We start from the raw sequence: 25,903 nt of genomic DNA, 5'->3' as shown, positions 1-25,903 counted from the left end.
CCTCACGCGCTGCTTCCCGAGCGGAACATCAGTGTGGAGCCGTGGCACTCCTGAAACGTTTCCTGATCCAGTCTGACGCCTGAGAAATATTCACAAGGTGAGTTATCTCCTCTAGCTAGTCTCCTCTTTACTAGAAAGAGCATTACCGAACCTAAATTGTTCATTGCAAACATGAAATGTCGATTTCCTCTTGTTCTGAATTTAACCGATGCAATAAATAGCACTTACGATGAGTTTTCCCTAGTGAAATGTATAAAAACATGCAGCTTTTGCTGCTTTACATACCAAAATCCGCATGTCCCAGTATTTACCAGACCTTGCACCATGTAAATGTCAAGTTTGACCTGCTGGTATTTACCGGAAAAAGTGCGGAACTCTCTGAACCACGAGTAATTGTCGGAAATTTACAGATTCACTCATAATAAATGTTTTTTGTTTCGAATGGTGCAAGTCATGTTTTGGTGCACGTTGGAATGGTTGCATTGCTGGTTTTATAATATTACTTTGGTTTAACAATCTTGCTGACGTGGCCGCCGTCTGATGCCCTAGCAAATCATTTTGTTTTTCCAGGTGGGTGTAAGGCAGCTGGGTTGATTATTGCCATCACAGTAAATATACATCCTGCAGAAACCTGAGTTGGTAGAAAGAACATTTACACTAAAGTATTTTCAAGTTCCATTTTAAAGTTCATTGCGCTTTAGTAAAACGAATTGAAGAGCCCAGATGTGGCCCTTTATCTCCGTACTTTCTTCATTTAGCGTTCTCTTTGAACTAATAGTATTTGCCCCTTTCACGACGCTTTATATGTAAATGCAATTGTTATTTTGTTTAGTATTAAAGTTTATACTTTCCTTAGGATCTACATGGATTTGACCTTCTCAAAATGAAATCAGACCTCGGTAAGTAGAAAGAGCTCAGTTAAGAATAACATTAATTCCGTTCCATAACACATTTGTATAGAATAAAATTAAATTGACTTTGCTTAGAGCGTTGCATACCATTTTACTGTTTAAAGATGTCTTTCTTTGTCTTGCATAACACCTAAGAAAAAGCCGTTTTCTTGAACCGATTTTAATGCCTATTAATGCTGCTATGACAATCATAGTTTTTATGTTTGCCATTCACTGTTAAGTCCCTTGTCGACCTCTTGGAGTTCCCCTTGTGCTAGGTTCATTACTCTATGAAACGTTCATGGGAGCTGTGAAACTCAAGGCACCAGTTCCTTCAAATAGCATAGGTCAAGCGCTACGGTTTCATTCATTAAACCTAAGCCTACTTTTACCAGTACTTAAGGACTTCTTAGGGATGACGTCACCTCTGTTGCAGAACTCTTGTCAGTCTATTGAAACACAAGGAGCAACCAGGAATGTGAATGAAATATAATTGTATGTGCCTTTCTTGTTGGTCTCAGTGACAATTTGATTGATGTTGCATTTGGCTGAATTAATTTGCTCAGTGAGTCGTGACATGGTTGCCCTTGCGGCAGTCGGATGTCTCATGGGACGGTGAGTAGTAGAGAGCATCTTGCGGCAGTCGGATGTCTCATGGGACAGTGAGTAGTAGAGAGCGTCTTGCGGCAGTGGGATGTTTCATGGGACAGTGAGTAGTAGAGAGCGTCTTGCGGCAGTAGGATGTCTCATGGGACAGTGAGTAGTAGAGAGCGTAGGGGTCCTTAAGATTAAGGATTATTGGCTCTTTAGGGAAGAGATCCAGATTGAGAGCTTCTGTTCACATGGCCTCTTGAGGCCACCCACTTCGATTGCAGCTTCCCAGTCAGCAGGTAGGATAAAGAGGACTCCGCCATAGCTGCCAAGTTTTCAGATTGCTTATGTGTGACATTCACATTTCCATGTTTTCAGTGGACTTCTGAGGGACATTCAACTGTCAAATGAGTGACACATAGAGTGACACTGTCTTGCGAATAACACCAAGCAATTAAAACAGAGGAAAAGAAGATAGATATCAGAAATCGTGCCGTTTAAACAATAACACGCTCAAAAATGATCTTGAAACTGCTGCAAAACCCTGAAATGGAAGGTCGCTAACCTACTGCCCCTGATCATCCGGTAAAGCCAGTATTCTGTGTTTGTAAAACTAAGTTAAGATATAATAGGTGTAACACATGGGCTGCAACTTTAGTGCATGGACTCCTAGGAGCATCCAGTTCTATTTCATGGGATTTCATGGTATGCTATCAGCTTGGTTTTTACAGCTGCATGGAACTGGAGATTGCTAAACATCATTTATTATAATTAAGACATACCATTTACAGTCATTAAAGATGAACTGTAAGTTTCCAGAGGGATATTTTTTAATTCAATGGGAGGAAGGTGTCCTTTGATCTTTCGGTTTTTAATCTACTTTTGTTAAAAGGTTTTTGTTTTTGGCAGTATGAAAACAGACACTTTCTATTTTAACAAAAGAACAGGCGGCTGGGTCATATTAGCCTATGACTGTTTAAAAGATGTGTATTATGTACCTGCCCTCTCATAAGGAAATGTGCAGAGGGCATCAGGCAGACGCGCAGCCTGACAAAACATTACTCGTGGATGGTGCATCTGAATTAGAGTGGGAAAAAAAACATGCCTCTGGCTGTCAGTACAATATCCTATACAAGAAGTCTAGTGGGTTAATTCGCATGCTGCAGAGATGAGTGAGTGACCTGCCCCCACTAACAGAGACATCACCCCATTGATTCCTCCTGAGTGAACTACAAATTGCTGCACATTCCTGACTATGCCACCAGAAGCACCTCCTGGCATGGGGAGAGTGTTCACCAGGCTAGGTGAGGGGACCACCGGGCTGCAGCGGGCAGTACCGATTATGGTAGCTGAAAAGCAGGCCTCTTGCTGGTGGCTGGGGGCATACGTTCAGGTTCCTTGGAGATTCTGTCCTGCAGCAAGCTGGGATTCCACTTGTATGCTGAAAAGGGCCTGGCACAGGGCTGGCTACCTGGTGTGTGCTGCACTGCACAGTCTTTCGTCGTATCCCTGGGGTTGGAGGCTCCTGAGCTGTCCGAGAGAGCTCGGGCACAGTGTGACTGGAGTCCGACAGCCAGGCCCCAGCCCCTGCTCCCCGCACATATGCCAGCCTGGATACAGGAATATTTATTGGACCACAGTAGGCTGTGGGGGGAGAGCCAGGCGATAGCTCTCATCGCGACAATGGAAAACCATCATGTGCAGCGCCTGGCTGGCACTGTAGCGCTTAGTCATGTTGTAGAACCCTCAGACACGTGGCCCAGAGCACGGGTGGGTCTGAAGCGGCTACAAACACAGCTCTTAAGGGTAACTGGAGCTCATAGTGGTTGTGAGTTCCCCCAAGATCTGTGGCTGGCATTGGTTCTTTAGAGAGCATTACAAGGGCAGGTAAGCACCCAGAGAGGAAGAGCTCAGTGGGGTACCCTGTTAACCATTCTACTGTGCATACAGCAAGCGCTTTCTGACAGTACAGAAACTGTTTCTCAAGTTCATTAACTAGAGAAAGAAAGACAATGTCCTGCAGAGAATAAGAACAAATCGAAGCAGGTTATAGTATAAAGCCCAGGCCATGCTTGTGACTCCGAAGGGAAGCTTCAACTGCTTCTGAGAATATACCAGAGACCAAGAAATCAAGGGTTAATCTAAGCACAATCGAGCCTGGCAGGGCCGGTTGAAATGAAATGGCTGGACAAAGGAATAAGGTTTATCCATACCTGGACATTGAACTTTGGCTTTAAAAAATAAAGTACGTTTTACCGGCTGGAGGAAGCAGCCATCCTGTAACATCATTTAGTAGTAAACTGAACGACTTTTCAGAAGCCCCATTCGACCACCACACAGTTCACAGAGGGGTTGCATGCCACTTGTCTAGCAGTCAGGGGGCAAAGTCTGTTTTGAAAAATGCAGCCCTTGCTGAAGCGATCGCCTGTGACCAACTGTGGCACATGCGGCAGGCCTTAAAACAGACACCCCAGCTTGCTGTTTGTTTGGACCAAACACGTTAACTACTATCACTGACTGTGCCTGGCGCGCAAGGGCATAGCTTCAGGGGGTGTGTTACACTCCCCTAAAAAATGCATTTCTGTAGTAAATAGTTTGGGACAGGCAGGCACTTTAAGTCGCATATGGTGAAGTGTCGGATTTGACCTGGAATTTTTACATGCCTACAATGACAAAAACACACGCGCGGCGCAAACACTCTCTTGTAGGCCTTAAGCATGTTGATTAGTTTGAAAAATATTGTGTTTTAAGTACCCCTAACAATTCGCCCACCACTCTTTTTCCGCTTCCTTTTAAGCCCCATCTCCTGTCTTGCTTCTCATATAATGTATTTTTTTTTAACAAGATATCCCAGTGTGATTGTTGGGAAATCTGAAGCTAACACCCCTCCAGTCATACTGACCATGCTACGCCCCTGCTGGCACCGCCCAGGATCCGAATCACAAAGAGGTGACCCTAACCACAGCAGTTTTCGATGCTGTGTTGTTGCTGTGCTGCAGAAATACAATGTATCAGTGACATAATGATCACCGTATCAATGAGGCCAGGCTGGCAGCAAAGAAGTAACCTGCATGTGGAAGTGCCTCATGGTATCTGAAAATCGGATAAGCATTAATGGGTGACTAATAATTTTAGTGCGGTGATGGGGACACCAGCACTAGAATGCGTTAGTCTTTCCTCTAATGCATGTCACTTGGCAGGGCTGCCCTGCATCAAGATGCAAGCTCCTGCCTGGCACTTGGGAATGCGACAACTGAGGAAAAGTCAACCTTCCCAGTTGGCCATGTTTCACTTCCATCTTCATACTCAAGGTCGAGTTCATCAAATGACCCCTCTTTCCATGTCCCCATCTTAAGTGACTATAAAGTAACAACAGCGTGACATGTGAATCTGCCGCCTAGCTTTAAGAGTCTCAATTTCTGACCCCTTTGATAGATTTATCCTTTTAATAACCATAGGTGCAGACCCAGAGGGTCTCTGTTTTAGTTTTTATTGTATACTGCCATTTTCTTTTTGCCATCAGTAGGGAAAACAATGTTCACATGTAGATGGGGTAGCGCCCAGAGAGTGCTAGCAACATGAGATGCTATATGGAAATATGATAAAGTTTATTAACAGTCAAATATTTCGAATTCCAACTCTGCAAAGTGAGATGTGCCGAGAACAAGAAAAAAGAAAACTACTTTAATTTTGGGAAGTAATAACATGGTCCGCCCACATTGAAAAATCTTTCATAAATTGGAATTTCTCTATTTTCTTTTGTCGTGTTCTTTTGTTCAGCCTTGTCATCTTGAATTTCTTTTGGGCGCCCGTTTTTCTGAGCTACAGTTTTTGGAGTAGAAGGGGGAGATATGGAAAACCCACTGGCCACAATGGGGGCTACATACATTCAGTAGCCCAAAAAAAATCTACACAGACGAAGAATAGTAGGTAAGTTGCTTTTATCAGTGGCATGAGTACAAGCTCCATTAATGCTTTTTGTAGACTAATGGGGCAGGGAATGTATGAAAAGGGAGATGAAGAACCAAGGTGAGGACATAAAGTGTTAGCATTTTAAGACAAATACCCACTGGTTAAAATGGGAAGCCTAATCAAAGGGGTGCACAATTCAGAATGGATTAAGCTAGGAATACGTTTCATGAAATCTCAGAAATTGAAAATGAACTATATCCAGATGTAGTTAGAAAGTGGAAGCTATAATATTGTACCGGACTAGAATAGGGGTTAATCAAGTTCTGAGAATGTTCTAAAGATCTTCGCCAAAACTTGGTAGTATTGATAATATTTTTTGTAATGCTTTCTTCTACAAATGTGCTTGTCCACACTTTCCAGGTGGGGTAGATGCTATTTAGCTCCTTTAATTAATGCTTGCTAGAGCTTTAAAAGCTTTGCATCTGAAATCTGCAGGGCATAGTCTTCTCTCCTCCCCTTCCATAAGCAACAGCTTGCTGGGCGCTCGAAACAGCATCACACCTAGTCTTCTTGAAGGCAAAAGCATAGGGCTTGATCGATCCAAAGTGTTGAGCACTGATGAAAGTTGGCAAGGGAGCTAATTGGGGTTGGCAGCTTAGAGTACCACAAACCAGGGATTTGTCAACTCAGCAATCCATCTTTGCCGATTCACTCCAACCACCAGCTCCCACATACTTGCACTCCTAGAACTCAGCTCAGACACCCCTGTCCCTTTATTAGCAGGGATTACAACATGTTTACAATCTCAGGGGGACTTGGAGTACTCATCTGCACTTTTCTACTCTACTTATTTCCCTCCATTCCATTTCCCCCCCCTCATGGCGCTGTTATATGGCTTCTACTTTCTTAGTAGGAACTGTGCGTTTGTTGAGCACCATAAACGTTGGGGTTGTGCCAGACTGATTCCATGCTCGCCCTCAGGACATGTTGGCATAAAGTCCTGCTAGCTCACAGTGCCAGCATAAGCACCCCTAAACCTGAAAAGGTAATAAATGGATTGGGCAACTTCCGAACATGACAGCCCTGACTCCCCAAGGAGAATTGAAAGGTGACTCGATCTGTGGTACATTGACATAAACAGAATTTGTGTCAGGATTCCAAATTGAAATCTGTGTTTCAGTACAAGCCAACTGTATGGTAGTTGTCGATTTAGCAGGTAGAAGTGATTCTTCATTGTTGAGTACTGCTATCCCCCGCTGGGGAAAGGAGACTTCATCAGTGGTTAATGCTTCAATTTGAACTTCCTGTATGGTGGTGAGAGGAGGCAAAAACTTCCCAGGAGCCCACGCAGCTTATTGTTGAGAATCGGCCACATAGTGTGGTTTGATCAAATCACTGGAGACAAATCTCTCGTTTCTGCGGCAGGCAAGAGGCGGAAGAAGCACAGTTCTTGTACCTTCAACAGCCAGGACAGGTGCACTGTAGGATGGCCTGAATTCATTTGTGTCCACTATTTTATCTCTGACCAGATCCCCAACCTTTGGGATCCAATTGAGAGCTGTTGGCACTTCCCACACTTCACCAGTTGTGGTGCGTTTTACTTGGACATTGCTTTGTTCGTCCCAAAAACCGTTCCTGTAAAACAGCCAAATGTTTGTGTATATCAAATGGTGTTTCAGCTGCCACTGTGCTGGGACTGTCGAGGTCTGAGACCCACATTTGAATCCCAAATGGGATCTGATACAGAGTCCGACCACCCAGGGAATTTCTAGGTAGATTGGTCAAAGCCCTCTGCACCCCACTTAGGTGATGGACCCAACTGCGACCTGAGCCTAGTACCCTAGCTATTTAAAACTGTTTTTCCTCTCCACTACCGAATTTCCCTCTGGATGGTAAGGTGAGGAATACCACAGGGTCACACCCAAACTTCCCATGTCCCTCTTTGTATGCTGTGGATGCTGTAGAAGCACACACTTCTCTAAGAAATGTCTCACAAAGCTTTTGCCTTCACTTGCCAGCTTGTATCCCAGAAACAGGACATTGAGGTGGACAGTCTTATATTTGTAGCCCGTGTGAGCAGATCCTAGAACTATGCCATCTATTCTCGTCAAGTGTACTGAAAGGTCATCATCCGTCAAATATGTCATCAACATAGGCCAATAACTGGTCTTCAAACTTTTGAAGATGTTCTGCTACTCTAGCTATAAACAGCCCTGGGCTATTATTATATTCTTGAGGTAATCAACAGAATTGCCTCTGAGAACTCAGCGTGGAAAATGGGGTCACATACCTGCTTTCAGGTGCTACAGTTTGGCAGAAAACCACATTTGAGATATCTAGTGTGGGTTTGTATTTTTTCCTCACTATGTTGTTGTTATTATTATTTATAGGTTTTATATAGCGCTAGCTAGACCCGAATGTATCAGAGCGCTTTACATAATCGTGAAAAACACAATATAATTAAGTCGCTGAGCATATGATGTAAGACACATTGGATTCTAGTACAAACATAAATATATATGAAGAAAATTGTTAGGCAATGTGGTGGTTACCGTATGCGGGCAATAAGAACAGTATGAGTTAAGGACGAGAAAGATCTAATAGACAGTAGATGTCAGCAAACAACTGTCTGTCACAGAGGGTCTAGTCCTAGAAGGAGAGAGATTTGAACAGAGTTCAGTTTGCTTATGTGTTAACGGATTTGTTGAGGAAAAGGAGATTTAGGTCTCCTTTGAAGCAAGAGAAGGAGGGGTTGCATCATAGGTCTCTAGGGAGAGAGTTCCATATGTTGGGTGCATTTCCAGAAAAAGAGCGAGTCTGGGTTGATTTCCTTTGTAGTTTGGGAGGTACGAGAAGAAGTGAGTTGGAGCTTCTCAGAGTTCTGGTTCTTCCTTCTTTCATTAGTTTGTTGCCTAAATAGTTGTGGGTATGTGAGTGAAAGGCTTTGTGGGTGATACAGGCTGTCTTGTAAGTACATCTTCCTTCGATTGGAAGCAAGTTGAGGATTGTGAGGGCTGGTGTTGTGTTAAAACCATTTAATACCTGATATGAACTGGGCTGCCATGTTTAGAACTGATTTAAAGAGGGTGAGGTGGATTGGCATTCCCATAGTCCAGTTTGGAGAGGACAAGAGGATTGTACTACCATCTTGAAATCATCAAAGGGAACGAATGGTTTCATTTTCTTGAGGTGTTTTAGTGTGTAAAGTGCTCCTTTGGCTGAGTTTTTGAACAATTTAGTGCATTCAGGTCATTGAGCCAGTCGTGGATTAGTAGATGGTTACTTTTAGAGGAGGACAGTATTATTTCTGTTTTGTCGGGGTTTAACTTTAGGTGGTTGAAGTTAAACCAAGATTGTATCTTGCTCAGTGTGGTGTTGAGATGTAAGATGTCACTGGGTGATTTGATTTTGTAATAGAGTTGAGTGTCATCAGCATATTAGTTATATTTGATTCCGGCTTTCTTCAGGATGATTGTAAGGGGTTCCATGAAGAGATTAAAAAGGGGAGAGAATTGAGCCCTGTGGCACACCAAGTGTAACATGTGTGGGTTTAGAGAGACAAGTTGATTTTGATTTGTTGCGATCGGTGTTGTAGTTAAGATGTGAGCCATTTTAAGACTGTGCCATTGATACCAAAGCGGATCTTCAGTGACTCAAGTAAGGTTGGGTGATTTACAGTATGAAATGCCGCTGATAAGTCAAGTAGGATAAGTAGGCATGCGTCTCCTTCATCTAAGGATCTGTGGATGTCATCTGAGAAATGGAGCATTGCAGTTTCTGTGCTACAGCCTTTCCTGAAACTGGATTGGAAGGTGTCTTGGAGGTTGAATTCCCCTATATGATGGTTAAGTTGTTGTAAGAGGCATTTCCCCATAGTTTTGGCTAGGAACGGGAGGTTGGAGATAGGTCTGAGTTTGAGATCATTAGGTTCTGCCCTGGGATTTTTGAGTATGGGTGTAATTTGTCCTAGTTTGAAGGCATCAGGTAGACAGCCCGAGGTGAGAGATGTATTGATGATTTTTGTCCAGAACGGGGCGTTGATGTGGTTGAGATTTTGTACTATTGTGGATGGTAGGGTATCCTTACTGTGTGAAGTGGGCTTTAATTTCGCACTTGAATTGAAGACTTCAATTTCTGTTATGGATTTGAAGTCAGACCAATTGGCATTGTTTTTCAGTTGGGTGCGATTATGGTTGCCGTTAGTTCATATGGGTCCATTTGGTCATTGATAAGTTCTGGTGGTGGAGTTACCGTGAAGGATCTTGCCACAGAGCAAACCAGGGATTCAGAGGCCGCCCATTTCGACGTAAACTATTTTAACTGTAAGGTGCCCACTCTAAAGTGAAAGCACAGCTTCCTGTCCATTTGTGCGTAACAGTGTCCAAAACAGCTCATAAACACAAGGTGATTTAAAATCAAGGAAATTCCCAGTCAGGGTAGGATTAGCAGCTTTGTGGGCCACATCAGACAATGTTTCTGACCAATAGCATTTTTCAGGGATTCTTTGGCAGGGATAGAGACCCCAAGAGGGTTCTCCCAAAGATCGGCTAGACAAATGGAAATGAGAGACTGTTTAATATAATTAAGTCAATGGATTTGTGAAAACGGTCTAATTTAATAATATCCTGAAGTGCGATGATATAGTGGGCTAACTCAGGAGTAGATCAAAGGCGCAGCCAAAACAGCAGCAGGCGCAATCTTCATTTGTCTACTGCCCTTTTTACACCCATAACCAATGTCAAAGGATGAAGGGAAGTGCTAGATGATACATTGGCAATTGCTCTTAGAAATGTATTCTCAGATTTGATTAGCCCGTCAATGTTAGCAAATCCCCACAGCCCGCCCCAATTCCTTTGCCTCACAAATCTGAAAGGCCGGTGCTATCGATTTACTGAAGGAGGCTTGGTACTCTTTGGAAATGGCCCCCTCTATCTGTTTGTGCTGAATCACCTCTTTACTGACATGAGGGCTCCAAGACATGGTAGCAGCCAGAGAAACACCCATATAAGCAAAGGAATCGACCCTCTCTAAAGGCACTCCCTCAAATACCAAGTTCTCTTTAAATGATCTATGTGGATGTAAAAACATCAATCAGGTCTTTACAGTGTTGATTTCCAACACAAGTACGACAAAAATTACCAAAGTGATTCAGAAGTCTTTGAAGTCCACTCGGTGTCTCGAAGATCAACAAGGTATCATTTGGAGAAAGCAGAATGGGGGTTTCACATCAGCCAGAGAGGGGGCGTCAGTGTGCAGTAGAGTTAAACAATATACAAAGTCGCGTAAAAATAGTGAGAACAAAGTTGGAGCCAGCACACAGCCCTGGTGTGCACCTCTAGACGCGCTCTGTCATCTTGTTCTGCGGATTCTAGCATAATTCATATAATGTAAGCAAACTACAATAGACAAACTATCAGAAGGCATACCCATGTTGTTAAGTACTTGCCATAGTTTAGAATGGGAGACTAAGTCAAAGGCTGACTTTGAATCGACAAAGGCAACATTGAGGTTGCCCTTGTCCATTACAACCATCTTTCAGTAAATTAACAAAAAGATCATACACTTGATCAATAGTTGACACTCTTTTCCTGAACCCAGCCTGAAAGGGACTCAAAATATTGTTTTCATCTATCCAATCCTGGATCTTAAATAATATGCAACGACTAAAAATCTTTTGCGTGTGGTCTATTAGGCTAGTTGGCCTATAATTGCTCGGATGGGACCTAGCTCCTTTTTTGAAAATTGGTATCGCAATAGCACCCTTCCAGGATTTTGGAATTGGAGCTCCCCTGGAAATAGCATTTGCAAGGATAAGGATATATCTGATAGAGACTACAAGTTGTAGATTCCTTAACTTAGAATTCCCCCCAGGCGTCAGTCTGGATCTGGAGATTTTTCATTAGTGTACCCCTGCGCATTGGTAGGTGGAATCAGTCGGTTACACGTCGGTCATCGACGTCGTGCTTGTCGGAAATGATGTTGCGGGACCTACATAGACTTCCCCCGGACTTGCTGACGTCAGTTCTTTCTTTTTCTGTGTCAGCCTAAGCGCAGATCTGGCGAGAGCTACCCCTTAACTGTTTTTTGGCTACCCTTTTTTTTCAAATTTTGTCTAAGTTTTTCTCTGAGTCTTGAACTCCTGGTGGCGTTGAGATGTCCCAGCGTAGGACCGAATTCCGGCCCTACGGATCCTGTCATCTGATGATGTTCGTGACGGATCCGCACCTCGTGTTCCTCTGGTGCTTGGAGTGCGACCATGATCCGAAGTCGTGCCCTGAGTGCCAGGCCATGAATCCAAAAGCTTTGCGGTAGTTATCCTGAAAGCTGTTGGAGGCCCGGCGCTCGGCTTCGCGTCGCTCTCGTTCGAGAAGAAGGTCCCAAGAACGCTCATAGAGCCCATACTCCTCGTCCCATTTGAAATCTTTGCGTCGTTCAGGTATGCACAAGAAGAAGTTGAAGAAGCATAAGCATTCTTTGACTTCACCCCGCCCATCGGCCAACGCTGGACACAGAGTGTCGTCGCTCTAGGCTTCCGTCCCCAAAGCCCCTTTCCGAGATTACTCCGTGCCTCCCCACTTGTCCGGGTGTGAGAAGTTGGCCTGATGTATGATGTCACTAGTTCTAGTGTACACCTTATATCAGTCCAAACAACCCTTATGGTGATTGGTTGTAAAGTCAACCTTATAGACCAGCTATCCTAGTGGTAGCATGGACAAGAGCAGTCTTAGGCTAAACTCTGAATGGCATGTGAAGCCAGCTGTTATACCATATATAATCCCTTGAATACCAAATTAAAGGACACCACAACAGATATATATATATATGTTTTCTATGTCTATTGTGATGATGTCATGATTAACCTTTGCACTTGCACTTTAAAAACTCTGGCTTCACGAGACAGCGTCATGTGATCAAGGCCTCTGGAAGGCCGAAACGCGTCATGGCAGCTATTGGGTTTTCGATTTAATAAAAACCACTAAGCACTTACTCTGGGTCCGTGTTCGTCTCTTGCACTGGAATGCTGTGCGGTTGGTGAGGCGATTCCTTGTGGCATTCATTTCTCCGTTCTTTGCTTCTACGGAGTGTCACGGACCCCTTCTTCGTCTGGGCCGAGCAACAGGAAGCACCCTTCTGGTTACCCGGAAGTTCTACGAGCGCCTAGTCGGAGCAGATGCGAGGGCCCCCGGTCAGCCGACAACCACCCCTGCCGTAAGCCAGTGGCCAGCCGATTCGTAAGCAAGCGGCCGTGAAAATTGCCAAGGTAGGAGGATTTTGGGCATTGTGAACCGGTGAAGAAGTGTGCGAACTTACTTACGCTACTACCGCTATTCAGCGTTTTTTAGTGTTGGTGAAAGAATCTTTGATACATTATCCCCAACCCAAGTACAATGGCTGCCGGCGCTGGGAGAAGCCGCGAGGAGGCGGCATTAGAAATGTTTGATGACTCACCCGGCACAGTTTCTGTGACGGTTAGTACCCAGGAGGTCCCGAGAACGGGTAACGCTGATTTAAAAGAACTTTTTAAGAAACTGGAGAAAGCTATGCGTATTGAAACTTCAAAATGGTGGGAGCACCGTTCCCTGTCGCGCTACTTGGAAGTCGGGCGTGTACCACGTGGTTTGCGCATTATGCTGGCACCCAGCTATGAAAATCCTGACCCTCAAATGTTGGCAGATTGGGCGGAATGCAATCTACAGTCCTCTGCTAATCTATTGAGGATTCTAGTGAGATACGCTGAAAGTGACCGCTTAAAAATCCAAACCACCATAGAGGATTTAAATGAGCAGATCAGCAAGCTGGGCCCCTCGGAAGCAGAAAAGAGGCTTCGTGAGGAAATGCACACCCGATTGGCTAAGGAAGAGGAATCCATCAAAAAACGCAAGGCTTTCAAGTTCCAAAGGGACAAAATTGACTATCAAAATGGCCAAATTTTTACATTTGCTAGGAAATTTGTCACCTACAAACAAAAAGCGCGCCAATCTGCCACGATGTCCACGTCAAGCAATCCCGTGGGTCACATATCATCTTCCCTATCAGATCTAAGCTCTATTCCAGGAAGTGAATCGGAAAATGAGCACACCTCTACAAATAAAGAATTGGGGTTTACAAAACTCACCATGGCACAAGAGGTGGATTGTTTGCGGCAGGACAGACGCCATACTTTAAGACCACGGGCGCAGAACACGAGAGCAGAAGGAGACGCAACAACGTCAAACGAAGGGAACGTAGGCAACACCGCAAGATCCAACAGCGGTCCAAAACCACAGAGTGGCAAAAGAGTACAGAAGCGATGGACTCGCAAACAATGATCCCAGAAGTTTCACCTCTAGCTGTCATTAACCTCACGGACATGCAATTGAGTTCCAAGGAGGAGAAGATTTTGGCGCTTGGCCTCTCATTCTGTCCAGCAGACAATTTTAATTACGCGCAAACCCGCGTAGACATCTATAAATTTACACGCAAACTAAAGCTTCGTAAATTTTTCGAACTGAACAGAAATAAAATGAGCACCACGCTGAGTGAAAACATCTCCTCAAGTCCTCCAGTAGGAACTGTGGGGGATTTCAATCTCCTTTGTGACCTGCAGGAGCTTCATGAGGAGGGTCGAATTCAGGATTCATCACAAAGTGATCCTTTGCCTGTTACCAACAAACCAGGTGTGACTCCTTTCAAACCCAAGTCCACTTTCAATCCCATCATGGTCCATGATAACATAGAAATTTTCAATGAAAGAGTAACTTGCCAATTGAAATCATTGCACAAATCAGTCAACAGTGCTCGGCAGTCCCAACAACATTGGAATCATGGATATGGACAACTCATGAAGAAAATACAAAAGGATGATAACATCATCGTTCGCCAATCGGACAAAGGAGGTAACGTGGTGCTATGGCCAAGACAATTGTATGTGGAAGAGGCTCTATTACACCTAAATGACAGAGCTTGTTACAAGAGAACAGAGTGGAAGGTGGTAAAAGCAGCTTGGAATGACTTCTATAATATGCTGTTGGCTTGGAAGAGTGCAGGCCTCCTCAGCATTGAGGAATTGAAGTTTTTAAAGGTCAATCACCCGATCATGCCGGTTTTCTACCTGATCCCCAAAATACATAAAAATGCAGCCAAACCGCCGGGAAGACCCATCATCTCGGCTAGGGGGAGTATTTTGGAAAAGACCTCATTGTACATTGACTTTTTCTTACAGAAATATGTGAGGGGATTACCTTCGTACATACAGGACACCAATGACTTTCTGAGAAAAATCAGTGGTATCAAGTGGCAGGAGGGTTTCTGGCTGATTACATTGGATGTAACCGCCCTTTATACCAGTATACATCACCAAGATGGTATTAAGGCGGTGGAACACTTTCTCAAGACTGAACCGATCTACATGATGGACCATTGCAAAATGATATCAGCTATGATTAACATCTGCCTCAACAATAATTATTTTCTGTTTCAGAATATTGTATTTCAGCAACTGAGAGGCGTAGCAATGGGGGCTTGCTTTTCCCCAAGCTACGCGTGCTTGCACATGGGCATGTGGGAGGAGCAAGTCCTTCATAAGGAATATAGTGTTGTCATGGCTAATAACATCGTTGCCTGGCATCGCTATATTGATGATCTCTTCGTGGTCTGGAAGGGTTCTAAAACCTCAGCCTGTGACTTTATTCAAGCCATCAACATGAATCAGCTTAATTTACAGTTTACAGCTGTTTTAAGTCAGAATCAAGTCAACTTTCTTGATGTGGAGGTCTTTATCTCTGAAGGGAGACTCCACACCAAGCTGTATCGAAAAGCAACTGCGGGCAACACCGTGTTGCATGCACTTAGCCACCATCCTGACCATCTTATACGCAGCATCCCTTATGGGGAGATGCTGCGCATAAAACGAATCTGTAGCACAGATGAAGACTGCAGGGTTGCTCAGGAACATAGCAAGCTTAGGTTTCTTGCCAGGGGATATTCCCCAACTATTCTTGATAAGGCAATATCCCGGACTAGGGCTCTAGTCAGGGATCAAATCCTAGGTATCAATACTATAGGTAAGAGCCATGAGAGCATCCCCAGTCCAGCTTCTGCCCAGGATGACACATCTAGACTGATTGTAACCTACAGTCGCCAGCACAACAACTTGCGTAAAATTATAAAGAAAAATTGGTCATTGATCCAACAAGACCCGGTGATTGGCAATAGTATAGCGAAGAATCCTGCCATCACTTTTCGCAAGGCACGCTCTATGAGCAACATGCTGGTCAAGAGCAGTCCGGAGCTCAAGAGCAATGCAAGCAATTGGTTGCAGGCCAGCAAGGGCTTCATTAAATGCTCCACTTGCAAGGCTTGTACATTGGGCAAAAGTACGTCCAACTACATCTCTCCTTTTTCCTGCATTCCCTGTAAAATATCCAAAAAACTCACTTGCAAGACCGATTTTGCAGTGTATGTGCTGGAGTGCACGTGTGGCCTGCAATATGTTGGGAGTACCAAATTGCAGGCACACAAACGTATACTCCAGCACATGAGAGCCATCATTAACCATGATGCTTCTTATCCAGTAGCCAGGCATTTTGATGAAAAGCACAACAGTAACCTAGAGAACCTTAGCTACTTTGTCATCGATACGATACCTCCACTTAGGCGTGGTGGTGACAGGGAAGCAATGCTTAGGAGATTGGAGACTAGATATATCCTTGAGCTTGACTCGAAGGCACCTAACGGGTTAAATTCGAGTGAGGACTTTCATACCTGGCTGTAATAGCACTTGTTTGCTGTCTTTCGCTGACGTACTCTTGGTTACCCATTTTCAATTTGTTTTTCTGCAGCTTTCAACATGTATTCAATTTTGTTCTCCCTCCTGAGTATACAGATTACCATGACAGCTTTATTCATCTGGCTGTCACGTATTTCACAAAATTGGTTGTTGTTTTTTTCTTTCTTTTATGTCTCCTCCTCTACACCAATTAGCACTTTCACACGGAACAATTTTGTATATATATATTTTTAGATTGATCAGACCATCACCTTGCGCATTCTCTCATATGCATTGGTTTTCAAATTGTTTTTCCTATGACTTGATAGATATGAGGCAAGATTATGATTGAGTATAACCGGATTGATCCAGTTATTATTAGTTTTTGCCTTTGGTGTGCAGGCATTGGTTAACCAGGGAGTTCTTTGGCGAAACCGTTATAAGCTATAATCTTTAGATCGATTTATTAGATCGAATTGAGCTGCACATAATGTCTCATCAGTCTTTAAATTTAAATTTCTTTGGCCAGCGCACATGGGTTTTAAAAGTATTTGACTTTTATTCGTGGCTTTAGAATTAATTGAAATATGAATCACATGATGAATTAATGCATACAATTGTTCGCGCATTTGTACAAATGTATTTTACACAGTATGTTTTCTATGTCTATTGTGATGATGTCATGATTAACCTTTGCACTTGCACTTTAAAAACTCTGGCTTCACGAGACAGCGTCATGTGATCAAGGCCTCTGGAAGGCCGAAACGCGTCATGGCAGCTATTGGGTTTTCGATTTAATAAAAACCACTAAGCACTTACTCTGGGTCCGTGTTCGTCTCTTGCACTGGAATGCTGTGCGGTTGGTGAGGCGATTCCTTGTGGCATATATATATATATATATATATATATATATATATATATATATATATATATATATATATATATATATATATATATATATATATATATATATACATATATATACATATATATATAAAATAAAGTGTATTTATTCTAGTCAAACCCTCAGCACTCTTTATGAGATTCGAGGTAAGTACAACACAGTCTTATTTAAGCATACATTAAGTCACACAGGTAAGTAATACAGTTAAGCCCTAGGGGCCACGCAAACCATACACTAAAGAAGTGGTATAAGGACCACTGTCACGGAAATAGAATAGGCCTGGGCCTAGGGAATCGCTGGGGCTACACTACACTACCAACAGTTAGGAAGTGGGAGGCCCACGGGATTCAGGTGCAGAGTGGAAACACTCACGCGTAATGCGTAAAAGTCGATAGAATCACTAGCAGTTAGAAATAAGCAGTTTTAGGACACTTCTGGTATAGCTAGAAAGTCGAGACTCGGAAACTAGACCCTAGGATAGTCAATACCCTTGTGAGCACCGGAGTACCCACGGGCTGCGGGTGCATATGTGTGAACTTGCGTCTGGTTTCGTCGTGGACTTCTATGGATGCCTGAAGGAAAGTTGCTGACAGGCAGTCAGTGAAGAGTGTCCGGTGGATCCCAAGGCCGGGATCAAGAAGGAAGGATACCTGCAAGCAGAAGGGACAGAGTCTGGGTCACTAGCCAGTGACCACGTGGAACCAGGAAGGAACCAGGCGATGTCGTGAAGATTGCAGGTGAAGAGGTGAAGCTTGTCGCAGCAGCCACGGGTACCAGGAGACGTCGAGGATGACCAGGACCAGGAGGCGAGCTGTCCCACGAAGGCTCTTGCTGTCGGCGGCGTCGAAGTCGAACTAGGACTCACCAAGCCTTGGCAAGCGGAACCCACGAAGAATGGAGGACTTGCTTCTGGTGCAGACCAGGAAGGTCTGGGGTGCTTCTCTTTTGCAGAGGAGCAGGAGCCAGTCTGGAGGAGCCAAACCAGCAGTGGAAATACAAAGGTGTGTCGTCGCAAAGGCCGCTAGCCAACAGGCAAGCAACCGGACAGACGCGGCAAGCAGGAAAATGCAGAAGGGCCCCACGCAGGACTCGTGGAGTGTGGGGGGCTGATCTTCGGTGCAGATGGTGCTTGGGGTTGGGGCTTCTCAATCCCCGGTGCACAACTTCGAGGGTGCCTCAGAAGCTGCGCGGGAAGATACTCGCCACTTTTCCCAGGTAGCCGGTCCCACGTCTCTCGTCGCCTCCACGGATCTCAGCTCGGCTGTGGATCAGGGTCGGAGAAGTCTGGGAGTCAAGGCTCTGGTCGGGCTCTGCAGTCGGTCCCTCGTAGAACTTCAGCAAAGCAAAGGGGAAGTCTCTTGATGGTGCCTGTTTGCACAGGGTAGCCACTCCTTGGCCACAAGGGAGATTCTTCAGTCTTCTTCTTTCGTCGAATGTCGAAGGTCCAGAGTTTCTGTTCAAGTTGCAGGTTCAGGATAATCTAATCTCCTGGGGCCCAGCTACCACACTTATACTAATCTGGGGGGCTGGGTTGCCTGCTAGGTCACGCCTTATGGGTGGGACCTGGGAGGGGGGTGGTTACATCCCCTTCCCTTTGTCCAGTTTTGCACCAGGACTGGGGCTGGAGTGCCCCAGCACCGGTTTGAACTGGACTATGCATGGGACACCTTGTGTGCCCCAGACAGTGTCTCGTTTCTTTCATCCCTCCCTGCCCCAATACACTAAGGCCTGTCTGAGGTGGTGCTCGCACCTCCCAAGGCATGAAACCTATTGTCCAAGCCTCCCGTGCCGGGATCACTCCCAGCAGCAGGAGGTCAGACTTGTGTCGTGGCAGCAGCATCCATTTTGTGATGCTGGGGCTCTGGTTAACTTTAACCGGGTAAGTAGGTTTCAACAGGTCTTCCCCCCCTAGAAGGGAGGGATAATATCCTCATCCCCAGAAATGGGATGGGGGTATTATTCCAAAGTGTTAGACACCTTACACAACATGTTTTGATAAAGCCAAACCATAGTTACCATAACCGTTTAAGATTATAAGGCACTTTAAGAGTATATGGTAGGCTATATCATAGAACAGCTATAAGGACATGGTTCCGAAAGCTGTAGACAGGCTCAGCTCATGCTAGAGCACCATCTCACATGTTACCAAGCACTCTGCCTCCAGGATTGTTAAGGCCTGCCATAGGAGTGGCTGATAGGTACACATGTGTCTATATATAAGGTAGGTATAGGAATACTATACCTAAGCAAGGGGTGATTACACGACCTTGCCCCAGCTGAGTGATCAGCCAGTTGTGTCATTATGGAAGGCCAGGCCAGGGTTGGCATAATACATGCTGCAGCCCCTGGTAGGCCTAGGGTACACCTATGGCCTGGGTACCTAAGGTACACTGTACAGGGGCCAATAAGGCGATCCTATCCAATTGGGTTATGCACCTAAAGTACATAGTATTAATTTAGAGAGAGAACAGCAGGGCTGTGGGTCTGATTAGCAGGCCCACAGCCACATCTAAGTCGAAAACCAGTAAAGCAAAAGCAAAAAGTGGGGGTGAACATAGAAAGCAGACCCTACTCTCCTACACTGGGAGCCAGAGAATCTCCGGCCCAATTGCGACAGTTTTATGAGGCCTTGCACCTCATCTTTGGGCAGTCCGGCCTTGCTAGTGCACATTTGGGCCCCACAGAGTTGGTTGGGGCCCCCAGGCCTTAGACGCCAGCAGCTCCGGCCCTTGCTCCAGAGGGCCCCCATGGATCTGTTATCAGATCCGGACTAATGTTGGTCGTTCCACCTCGCCCTTCTTCGATGTCGATCCCGGCGGTGACGCTCCCGATGCAGACCGTTCCCCCAGTTGGCGTCGACCTCATCCTTGTCCCTGACTTGGACACAGAGCCGGACCGGACATCGGTTGCGATGCCGGAAGGGACTTTAGTCCCTGTATTCGTTCCCAGTGTTGGTTTTGTACCGGGAGGTGGTGAAGAGGACTGGGAGGGGCCACTGGACCCTTTAAAGGACCAGTTTGAAGACCCCATGGACTGGTGGATGGACCTTGTTGAGGTCAGTGGGTTGGACACTTCCCCTGACACTCACTTGCTTTCTCCCCCTACCATGGCTACAGAGGAGGGGCATCCTACGCAATGGTGGTGAGAAGGGAAGTTGAGGTCCTGGACCTTAAGCTCCCTTCAGTGGCAGTCAAGACTAATCTCCTGACATAGGTGCTTCAGCCTGCGGCTTCTACCTCCGCACCTGTTTTGCCTTTTAATGAAGCCCTCACTTATGTCCTTCGGGGCACTTGTTCCAGGCCCAGCACAGGGGCTCCTATGGACAGGACAGTCCTTACCCTGAGAGATTGGTTTTCCAAGCCTCATCCACCAAAGGCGCATTCACTTTTGCTCCTCCCAATAGGGAATCCAAAAATCTGAGCCATCTTGGGAAGAGGAAGTTTACTTCCTCCAGCTTGGCATTATGGTCGGTGAATACTGCTTGCCTCTTGGTCCTAGACTCCCTTACCATCAGGGGGGATACAGTTGTGCAGGTGCTACCTCAGTGCCTGGAGGAGGCCTGGGCCGTTCTCTCCATGGCAGTGAAAATCACCATTCGTTGTGTAATGGACACCACCGACTCACTGGGCAGAACAGTTGCCTTGTCAGTAGCATTCCAACGCTACGTCTGGGTGAGGACGTCTGACTTTTCAGGGGATGTCCAATCTGCTCTGATGGACATGCCTTTTTGATGTATCTCGGGCTACGGCCAGATCCTTGGGCCTCATGGCTCCAACCCATCCCCTTCAGTTTTCCTTTTGTGGCTACGGAAGGGGCGCCGAGCCATGTCCTGTCCAGCCGAGCCACAGAGTCATGCAAGCTTTCCATCATTTGCGTGATCACGGACATGGGACCCAGTGCCCTCGTGGGTCAGGGAGCCAGCCGTCGTGCCAGTCCTCTCTTTCCCCCTCTGTCACTACCTCCAAACCTTGCTACTCAGACATTTCAGGCTCATCATCGGGCAGTTGGAGGCAGGATTCACCATCACCTCCTTCGCTGACAGTCCAACATGTTGGACAGGTGGGTTCTGCAAATAGTACGAAGGGACTACCTCCCCTTCGAGACTACACCTCCCTCCATGCCACCCTCCTACGACCGTATGTTGGAGGATCATTTGGATCTTCTCTGCGATGAAGTTATTGGTCTCTTGGCCAAAGGGGGCCATTGAGAGGGTCCCTGTGCCAGAAGTAGAACGTGGTTGTTATTCCCGCTACTTTCTGGTGCCCAAAAAGAACAAAGATCTGTGTCCTATCCTACATCTCCGGACCCTAAACTTCTTCCTTTGGAAGAAGTTCAAAATGCTCACTTTGGTCCAAGCCCTTTCAGTCCTAGACCCTGGATGGTAGCGTTGGACTTGCAGGACGCTTATTTACATATCACCGTCCTGCCTGCCCAGTGACATTACTTACGGTTCACGGTGGACCACAGGCACTCTCAGTTCACGGTGCTCCCCTTTGGCCTTTCCAGTTCCTCTCGGGTGTTCACGAAAGTGATGGCAGTGGTCGCAGCTCATCTGCATAGATCAGGGGTACCAGTCTTCCCCTAGCTCAACAACTGGCTGTAAGGCGGGCTCACCAGAGGCTGCCGTCGCCCAACTCCAGATTATGGCAGACCTCCTGCACTCGCTGGGGTTCACTGTCAACATGCCAAAGAGACACAGTGACTTCCTCACAGATGCTCCCTTTCATTGGACCGATTCTGGACACCAGTGCAGTGTCGGGCCTATCCTCACAAGCAGCAAGTCCAGGATATTCAGGCTAAGATTCCGATGTTTGAGCCTCTATCCTGGATTTCGATGAGAATGACTCTGAGGCTGCTGGGCATCATGGCCTCCTGCATCCTGCTGGTGGATCATGCCAGATGGCATATGCAGGCTCTGCAATGGGACCTGTTGTTTCAGCAGACGCAGCATCAGGGGAATCTTTCTATGTCCAGATCTCAGATGGAACTGCGCAAATCCTTCTTCCTTCCCCAACCAGATGTGACGGTGGTGACGGATGTGTCACTCCTGGGATGGGGCGACCACCTTGGAGAGGCAGAGATCAGAGGTGTCTGGTTTCCGGCAGAGTACGTTGTCCATTTAAACCTTTTGGAGCTCTCGGTGATCAGACTAGCACTGAAGGCATTCCTTCCCTCTCTCAAATGGAAGGTAGTGCAGGTGTTCATTGACAATTCCACCGCCATGTGGTACTGCTACAAACAGGGTGGAGTGGAGCCTTTGTCAGGCAACTCTCCGCCTCTGGACATGGCTGGAACATCAGGGCATATCCCTGGAGTTCCACCACCTGGCAGGATCCCTGAACGCCAGAGCAGATGAACTCAGCCGTCTGTGCCTGGTCAATCACAAATGGCATCCCCATCCAGAAGTGGTGCAATGTCTCTTTCAGCCGTGGGGTGAGCCTTGGTTAGATATGTTCCCCCCCAAAGAGAACGCGCAATGTCAGTAGTATTGTGCGTTAGGAGTTTCCAAGGCGGCGTTCGCTCAGCGACACTTTTTGTTGTGAATGGAGCTTCGGCCTCCTGTACGCCTTTCCTCCTCCACCACTTCTGTCCAGAGTGCTCAAGAAGATCAAGCGTGACCGGGCTTGAGTCATTCTTGTAGCTCTGTACTGGGCACGAAGAGTCTGGTAAACCAACCTGCATGGCCATGGATCTACCGATCAGATTGCTCCTTTGGGAGGATATTCTGTCGCAGCAGCAGGGGACAGTTCTTCACCCGAACCTGCCACCTCCTTGAGCTGAGATTGAGTGGCGGCTGTTGACAGCTTTGAACCTTCCACCTGAAGTCTGTGATTTCATCTTGGCTGCCAGGTGTCCCTCCACAAAAACGCTATACTCCTGAAGATGGAACAAATTTGTGGCATGGTGCACAGCAAAGTCTGTTGATCCTCTTTCTCCCCCTCTGTAGGAGGTTTTATTGTACATTCTTTCTTTGACCCAGCAGGGTTTTGCTTTGGGCACCTTTTAAGGGTTATCTTTCAGCTATCTCTGCCTTTCTGAAACTTCCAGATCAGCCTTCTTTGTTCAAATCTCCCATTGTCAATAGTTTTCTTAATGGCCTTACTCACTTGTTTCCTCCATCTCCTTTCATATTGCCCCAATGGGATTTAAATTTGGTCTTGACTTCTCTTATGTGTGCTCCCTTCCAGCCTCTTCATAATTGCCCTCTCAGGCTTCTAACCCGTAAGACTGCTTTCCTAATTGCCATCACCTCTGCTCGCAGATTTAGCGAGCTCCAAGCCTCCCTATCTGTTTGTCCATCCAGATAATGTGATGCTAAGAACAAAAGCTTTGCTCCTCCCTAAAGTGATCACGCCCTTTCATGTGGGACAATCCATTACCTTGCCCACCTTTTACCCGCCCGCATCCCTCCAAGGAAGAAGAGAGACTCCAAAACCTGGAGCAAAAACGTGTGTTGTCTTTCTATCTTGATCATACCAAAGACTTCCAGGTGGGCAATCAGCTCATCATTGGCTATGTGGGTGCCATGAAAGGTCAGGCAGTGCAGAAAAGGACCATCTCTCGATGGGTTGTCCTCTCCATTAAATTGTGCTAGGCTTTGGCAAAGAAGGAACCTCCTGTGGGGTTACGTGCTCACTCTACCAGAGCAACAGCGGCAACCACTGTGTTAGCAATGGGAGTCCCAGTCCTGGATATCTGTCTGGCGGCAACATGGGCATCTCTGCGCATGTTTACCAGATACTACTGCCTGGACAGCCAAGTCTTGAGGGACGGTACTTTGCCCGTTCCGTCCTGTAGGACTTCCTTGTGTGATCCTGTCTTGCAGATCCTCCTCCGGAGTTGATATTGCTGGGGTATCTACTCTAAGGTAAGGAATCTACAACTAGAAGTCTCTATGAGATGAGTAGGTTTTGGTAACCGTGTATCTGACATATTCTAGTTGTAGATTCTCATCCAGGGGATACGCATCAATAGTCATAATCTATGAATAATCCCCGCCCACATGCGGGATCCAGGAGCATATAGAAAATACATATATATACATATATATGCATATGTGAAAACGTATACATGCAGCCAAACATGGCAAAAATGCTGAAATTCCATAGGTTTGCATTGTAGTACCCCTAACCCATAAGGAAAAAAGGAAGCACTAAGCCAATTGTCACACAACAATGCTTTATTGCCATAAAGCAAACTTGTAATTGCAGGCATTTGCCTGTAGGCTGCAGTAGAGTATCAGGAAAACAAAGAAAACTGACAAATTGCCTTCAAGGCATTAGAGTAGGGGGACTGTGCCTTTAAGACCTGCAGGAGACCCCTTGCTCCCATGATGCACCACAGGTGACAGTTAGGTCAGTTCTTTTTTCCAGCTCCTTCTATGAAGATCCTGGAGCTTGAGCTCTTCAGTTTTTTGACTGAAAGTTTTTCTCTCCAGATTTTCTCAGAAAATTCGACGTTTTCTGGCTCCTGAAAGCTTATTCTGCTGGTTTCCTTAGTATATTCTAATTTTTCCCAGTCAGAATGCCTGCTTTATTCAGGAAATGCCCTTCCTGTGGCAATAAGATGGCACTGGCAGATCCACACTCTGTGTGTATTGTGTGTCTTCCAACTTCACACAGTCCTGACCGGTGCCCCCACTGCCAGAAATTTTCCAGGGGAACTCTGCGCAATAGAGAGCGCATAAAGCTACATGCCCAGCTGGAGAAAGAAAGAAGCCGTTGTGAAAACGACCATTCATCCTTAAAACCACCCTCTTCAGCTAGACGACTTCAGAAACGGCGACATACCACCTCTCCTGATCCCAGGAAGACAAAGGTTCCAGGAGATTCGGCGTCGAAGTCGAAGTCACTGTCTAAAAGACCCAGGACTGCTTCTGCGTCAAGAGATCCATCTCGACGTCGAGATTCTCCACCGCATACAAGTAAGTCGGCGTCGAGGCACAGCACTTCGGGCTCGAAGGCTGTTAGTCCGATGAGATCCGGACAGTCTCCGTCGACGTCGAGGCTTCCGTCGACGTCGAGACACTCTCCGACCTCGAGTGGGTCAGCGTCGAGAGCTGCGACGACGTGTATCTCGCCGCAAGTGGATCTATCGACGTCGAGGCATTCGACGTCAAGGAGATCAGCTTCAACTCGACGTCATGGAAGATGGACGTCAAACACCGGACCGCCGGCGAAGGTCGACGTCTAAGTCGCCAGCGAAGGTCGATGTCTAAGTCGCCAGCTCGACGACGAAGGTTGACGTCGAAGTCACCAGCTCGACGACAAAGGTCGACGTCGAAGTCTCCGCATCGCCGTAGGCGATCGGCGTCGAGGCCACCGTCGAGAGCGGAGCGGCATTCCCAGCAGTCGGCACCGATGGTGACGCAAACATCAACGACGTCGAGACGTTCGATGTCGAGGGATAGAACTGCAGCGGCCACGGAGGAGATTAGAACCAGATCTAGATCTTCATCAGGGGATCGATCATCATCTCCAGGTCTACATATCGTACAGATTTATCCGGAGAAATCACCTAAGGCGACAGAGAAGTTTGGACTTTCACCTCGCTGGTTGGAGAATGTGGGTACAGGTGACTGCAGAAGTCCGGGCTCAGACTATTCTTGCACGTATTTGCCCTCAAGGATTTCTCCGCGTAGAAGCAAGTCTCCTCCTGATAGGCCAAGGTCACCTTCTCCACGTCGGTCACGATCCAGGGATCGTCCTTCCCCTCACAGAAGGCCAAGATCTCCTTCTAAACACAGATCACGGTCCAGGGCTCATCACAGTGACCGTCCCCACAAGAGGCGACGCACTAGATCGCCTACCTGGTCTTCCTCCATGAGGTCCTCGGTCCGGGACTATTCTCCGACCTTTT

At 46.3% G+C, this 25,903-nt stretch overlaps 1 protein-coding gene across 2 annotated transcripts in view; it reads left to right on the top strand.

Moving 5' to 3' along the window:
- The window catches only part of ZNF277 (zinc finger protein 277), a 733,870-nt gene that overhangs the window by 653,460 nt on the left and 54,507 nt on the right, over positions 1-25,903 (top strand). For both annotated transcript variants that reach the window (XM_085653187.1, XM_085653186.1), the window contains one exon: positions 857-899. In XM_085653187.1, the coding sequence (XP_085509313.1) occupies positions 857-899 (43 nt within the window). The remainder of the gene's footprint in view (positions 1-856; positions 900-25,903) is intronic.

This window comes from Triturus cristatus, chromosome 4_1, assembly GCF_964204655.1.
Source record: "Triturus cristatus chromosome 4_1, aTriCri1.1, whole genome shotgun sequence".
In the NCBI taxonomy this organism is placed as follows: Eukaryota; Metazoa; Chordata; class Amphibia; order Caudata; family Salamandridae; genus Triturus; species Triturus cristatus.
This window is presented reverse-complemented; position numbering and strand designations above follow the sequence as displayed.